This window comes from Pseudonaja textilis, chromosome 3 (assembly GCF_049901715.1).
Source record: "Pseudonaja textilis isolate UNSWEBS1 chromosome 3, rPseTex1.2, whole genome shotgun sequence".
Classification (NCBI taxonomy): Eukaryota; Metazoa; Chordata; class Lepidosauria; order Squamata; family Elapidae; genus Pseudonaja; species Pseudonaja textilis.
The window spans coordinates 152,892,589-152,898,588 of NC_141992.1; the positions used below are offsets into that span (position 1 = coordinate 152,892,589).

The window sequence follows — 6,000 nt, forward strand, 5'->3', positions numbered from 1 at the left end:
CAGTTTGCGACTTACATTTAAATTTGATGTCTTAGTTTACTATTTTTAATGTTATATTAAGGATCAGCATGCAAACATTAAATCAATTGATTAAAATATGTGCAATTTTACTGTTTTGGATTCACCCTCATTTAACATACTGAAACAGAGTTATTGATGGCAGTCTTATCTTAGAATACTAATGTCATTAGTTTGTATTTAACAAATAGATTAAGGACACTTCCTTAGATGTTTCTCACAAGGATTTATTTTACAAATTCCTTTAAGATTAATTATGAATATTCATTGTACTGAATATAGTATGTGAATGAAACAAAGAGATTATGCCTCACATAATTAATTAATTTCACCTTTACTTTAAATAGTATCTAGTGTAGCATTTATTTCTTCTTCTTAAAATAAAAATACATTCTGATAGTTTATTCATGTAGTTACACACTGCTTGCGTTTTAAAAGTCCCTAGTGCCAAACTTCTATTATTATGTTAAAAAAACAACCTATCAAAGGTAGAAAGTACCACTGTCCTAAAACTCTTTAGAATAGGGTGCAGGATATGATATAGTTTCCCATATATAATTAATAAGACAATTAATATAAGAACACAATATAATTTGTATCACTTTCTCAATGTTCCAATATATTGCACAAAAAGCTAAATAAAGTAATAGCATAGATTGATTTCATAAAGTCAGATACTATCAATATAACCTTTTTCTTCTTTTATTAAGCATTTGATGATGCCTTTGCTGAATTCCAAAGATTAAAGTAAGTATATAGTTTAAATAAAATAAATTCTTATGTTTTAATTAGGCCTACCATATCTGGGCTGCAAACTTTTGACGATGTATAGAGTTTTCCACATCTTTGTTTTCATCTAGAAATAATCCAAATGATGGCAATCTAGACCTGGTAACCCTAGACCTTCTTACTATCTAGCTTAACTATTAATTTGTTAAACTTTGTTCTAATGGTAGGTCACTTTCAATATTTTTGGAATTTAAACATTGCCTGCTTTAATTGAAGTGCAATAGATAAGTTCAAAACATAATGGGAATTTATCTTTTCTCCTTTTTCCAAATAGTAGTTCAGCTACTATTTGCTACTGAATAGTTAGTTGAAGAGAAATCTACATCTAGAACAAATGGAAGATGACTTTTCCCTCCAGTAATCCAGCATATGACAAAAATAAAAAATAAAATTCTATTTTTATCTAGCTATTATCATTATATGTTCAAAAGATGAAAATCTAGTGCTTCATTTACTGAAAACAGTTTCATCATTATTTGGAAGGCTGATGCTGAAATATCATAGAAAAAATAATTAACAAAGTGAGAAATACAGAATGATTTTCTTCAACTGTTTAGAGTTGATACAAGAGTGGGCTTCAAAAATTTCAACAACCAGTTCTCTGCCTGGTTGCTGGTTGGGTATGGCCCTGGTGGGTGTGTCTCCTGCACCATGGTGGGAGGGGTTTCACCCTCCCCGGGCTCCAGAAACTTTTCTTGAGCCTCTGGGAGGGTGAAAACAACCTCACCGGACTACGGAAGCCCTCTGGAGGCCAGAAACAGGCCCATTTCCAGCCTTCTGGAACATCTGGGAAACCCCCTCCCTGAGCCTCCATGCAGACCCTGCACTTACCTCACATCCAAAATGGGCTGCTTGGAGACTCTTGGGAGGGGAGGGGAGGAGTGGGCGGGGCCAGCCAAGGGTGGGATTTGGCGGTTTGCCAAACCGTCCGTAAAATTAGCTACGGGTTCACCTGAACCTGGGAGAACCCATAGCAGCCCACCTCTGGTTGCACATAGTATTGCTTTTCCATCATTGTGCCTTACTATAAAGCTGAAATTTCTTTCTCCCTTTCTCCATTACAGAACAGCTGCCATTGCAGAAAAAAGTAAGTGAATTCTCTTTTTATTGGTGTCTGTTTTGTCAATAGGATGGAATGTTTCCTATTTATTTCTATTTATTTGTAGTGGTAGGATTTTTCATAACAGTTGCATCATAGAAATCTTTTTTTTTTTTGTAAAATTTATTATTTTAATCAATCCACTCAAACATTTACAAATATATAAGTTAACTCATAAAGAGACAGGGGGTAGAAAGATGATGCAAACAAGCTTAAAGTAACCTTAGTGCAATTGTTATTGTTATTGTTTAATCAACTTCAACAATCCCAAACTTTTCTCCCCTGATTAACAATTTGGAATATGATTTGCACTTGCTGTTAACCTTGAGTGTCTATTACTGGCCATTATTCCTGATCATTTCATGAGATAAACAACATGTGACTCATAACAGAAATTTTATCACAATTATTATGTTTAGGCAGAATAGGGCAGAAATACAAGGAGCCACTATCTGATTGTATGAAGCACTGGCAGCTTGTAGAAAAATAAGACACTATTCTTCTGTCAGACAGAACAGTTATTACAGGGAAAATAAAACCACAGACCCAGATTAATTTGCAAGAAATGTTATATTTTTATTTTTGTTTATTTATTTTTTGCAGATCGTGCTCGGGTACTTGGTGGTCTGCCAGATGTTGTCACTATTCAGGAAGGCAAGGTACAAAAAAGTAGCTGAGATATTTAAGAGAAACAATTCTACAGCCTTCTTAATTCTCAAAGAAGAGCAGGTTCCCAATTTTTCGAAAGCCCTGACTTTGATAAAGAAATAGATTTTCTGGTCATCTTTTATATGGAGAACATAATTTCAGCTTGTTACATGGCCAGCTTCATGTATTTAGGGCACTTCTACTTCTTAAAGAGAATAAGAAAGAGTGAAGAGGGAGGGAAACCAACTTCAGATCATAATCCAGCAGAGAAGATTATGGACTGGCATTTGCTGCTCATCTCATTGATTTTCAGAAATCTTTGCTCTATCGTATTTTAGCTCAATATAAATGAATTATTTTCTATCGATGCTTCATAAAACAAGTATGTGCTGGAACAAGATACCCCACAAAATCTTAAATAGTCCTTGTTTAGTGATTGAAATTGGCTCCAGTGAAATGGTTGTTAAGCAAACTACTGTACATGTGAGTCAGAGAGACTGCAAAGATCACTCCCCTTTTATTCAGATAAAATTCCATTCTACAGTGCCCTTTGTCTGACCCTTTTTCCTTCCCCCTTTATTTTGGTTCCCTTGCAAAAAGATTAACACTTCTTAAACTGTTTTTCTCCGCAGCACAGGGCTTCTCTAAAAATTGCTAAGCACAAATTAATAAACTCAGCTCTATGAGCTGAATTAGCTATTTAGAATACTACTAAAGCCTGGCAGTTGCTGCCTGAAATTGATCAGATTTTAATTAGTTTCACACTGAAGGCCTTTGTTGTCACAAAGGCCCTCATTGGTTGCAAAGTTATTTTTTCATCACCATAGTAGTTGCAAATGGTCGCTATCTGAAGCAGTCAATAAAGGACCACTTACAATCTAAATATTTTTCCCCTCAGTCAGCCAGTAATATATAACTTCATAAATAATTTAAAAATACTGTTCATTATCTGTGTTTTCACTAATGAATAAGGTTCAGGATACAGGTCTTGAATTTTTTTTAAATTAAAAACAGTCATGGATCAATAATCATGACATGTAATCCTTCTAGCTTTTCACCTTTTTTCTTTTTTGTATTAATATCTCTTACATAAAGGAGTGGGAGTAAATAACACATCTCAATTTAAATGCCTTTAAATGTTGAACTACTATGGAGTTTAAACTCATAATGCCCATGTCTGTTGAGATTTTTCTCTTCCCATTAATAGAGATGCCAATCTAGTGTATACAATTAAACCTAGAATTATCTAACCCCCAAAAAATCAGAAACTGGAACAGAATGGGGAGGTAATTTATATTTTGTTGTCCAGTTTAGTCATCATGCCATTCGTATTTCAGAAGAGTTTAGAATGCTTCTAATATTATTTAGATTTTAAACATCGTATATGTGAGTTCTAGATAATACTATATTAACTAACAGTAGTCTTTAACTTTAAGATTCTGACCTGGCTCAAAATTATTTTCAGTAATGTATTTTGAAAATTAGTTATCTAAGCCACAATATATTTGTCACAGACACATTTTCTCATAAAACCTTCTAAGATAAATGTAGTTTGGAAAAAATATATAATTTCAAATTAATTGTAAACCTATCAAGCATACAGTTGTTATCACACTCTAGAAAAAGTTGTTTTATGTAGTTTAATCATATTATTTAAATTGAAAACCTGTTTTGCAATCATTTTATTATTGGCGATGTAACTTTCTTTGAGCATAAACAGGGCTGGTTGCCAATTAACAGACTAATTATCCAAGTATTTTACATTTATTGTTTACATTTATGATAAAACAAGTATATAGTTTCTGATTATCTCAAGGATGAAAACACAGAAAGTTTCTTGTACAGCAGTAATAATGGAAAGGAAGAGGAGGAGGAGGGAGGTGGACATAATAATAGAAGTATAGTAATGAAAGTGTTTGTTGAGTTCTTAATATTTATTTATATTTCCATCCTTTGTATGTTTCCTGCAGGCACTTAATCTTACATGTAATGTCTGGGGAAATCCTGTCCCTGAGATTTCATGGCTGAAGAATGAAAAACTCCTGAAAGCGGATGACAATATCATCTTGAAATATGAATCAGGGAAACATGCCTGCTTCACTATTACAGCTGTCAGTACTATTGATTCGGGCAGATATAGCCTTGTAGTGAAAAACCAGTATGGTACAGAGACAAGTGATTTCACTGTCAGCGTGTTCATACCTGAGGAAGGGGTTGAAATCCCACAGCCCGAATTTGGCAAAGGAGATAAGAAAAAGAAAGCATGAAGCATAATTTAAGGGCACATGTTTCTCCCTCCCTTAATAATGTTTGTGTAAACTACAGGTAGTACTTGACTTATGATCACAATTGGGACCAGAATTTCTGTTGCTAAGCAATGTGGTCATTAAGTGAGTCATTACATGACCAGACCCAATTTTACAACCATTTTTACCATGGTCATTAAATGCATCACAAGATCAAGTGAGCCATGTGGTTTTTTTTAGCAAATCTGGTTTCCCCAATTGACATTGTTGAAAGCTGGCTGGGAAGGTTGCAATTTATGATCAGGTGACTGTGAGACACTGCAAACTGTTGATTGGGTGGGTGATGTGACAGTCGCAACTTTGAGGACAGTTGTAAGTCACTTTTTTTGAGGCCATCATAACTTCAAGCCGTAGTTAAACAAATAGTCGTTAAGTTGAGAACTACCTGTGTTTTACCTGTATATAGGTTGCATCTGTATTCTTCCATTAATTTCATTTGAAACATTAAAACTTGAAGTATATTAGACAAAAGTAATTCTATATCTCTTTCACCATCTTCCCTTTATGACCATTCAAAAGCTTAATTAGCAGTCCATAATAAGGCAAAATCATCAGTGAGTGCATGTGACAGATAGTTTAGATATTCTCTGCTGTCCAGGTGTTTATGAGTAAAAAGTATACTACATATAAATCTACAAGGAAATGAAAGAATAAGTATGGTTTACTGTAGTAATATTCTAGTAATTCAGAATCAAGAAATTGTTATACTGGTAATCTCTGAATTTACTATAACACAGTAGTAGAAAATGAATATTAATTATATTAATACTGCTGTCAGCAGAAACTTCAATTCTGGATACTCATTATTTACAAATAAATATAGGAAACATATTTCTTTCACCATATGGGTGTCAGCTTGTCTTTATTATTTGTTCATCTCCTGATACTTTACTATTCATTTAAGATCAGTATTCTTCTGAGTTTATTTTGCTTGTGATAACCTTTTTTCCAGTCTTCACTACAGCAATTATAAAGGAAATTCTGATAATTTATTTTTCTACTAACTTCTGATTCTTTGCTCTACACTATAAATCTACTTAAACATTCCAATCACTTCAAGTTTGTTAATATTTTTAAATGGAACAGAAAACATTTGGGTATTCTTGTCAATGGACAAAAAAGCAACAATTTCTCATTCTT

The 6,000-nt window shown here is 33.5% G+C and overlaps 1 protein-coding gene across 12 annotated transcripts in view; it reads left to right on the top strand.

The window, feature by feature from the left end:
• The window catches only part of MYOM1 (myomesin 1), a 69,256-nt gene extending 63,553 nt beyond the window's left edge, over nucleotides 1-5,703 (top strand). For all 12 annotated transcript variants that reach the window (XM_026699348.2, XM_026699353.2, XM_026699350.2 and 9 more), the window contains 4 exons: nucleotides 729-765; nucleotides 1,872-1,894; nucleotides 2,510-2,565; nucleotides 4,525-5,703. In XM_026699348.2, the coding sequence (XP_026555133.1) occupies nucleotides 729-765; nucleotides 1,872-1,894; nucleotides 2,510-2,565; nucleotides 4,525-4,821 (413 nt within the window). In that variant the 3' untranslated portion in view covers nucleotides 4,822-5,703. The remainder of the gene's footprint in view (nucleotides 1-728; nucleotides 766-1,871; nucleotides 1,895-2,509; nucleotides 2,566-4,524) is intronic.
• The last annotated feature ends 297 nt before the right edge of the window (nucleotides 5,704-6,000 follow it).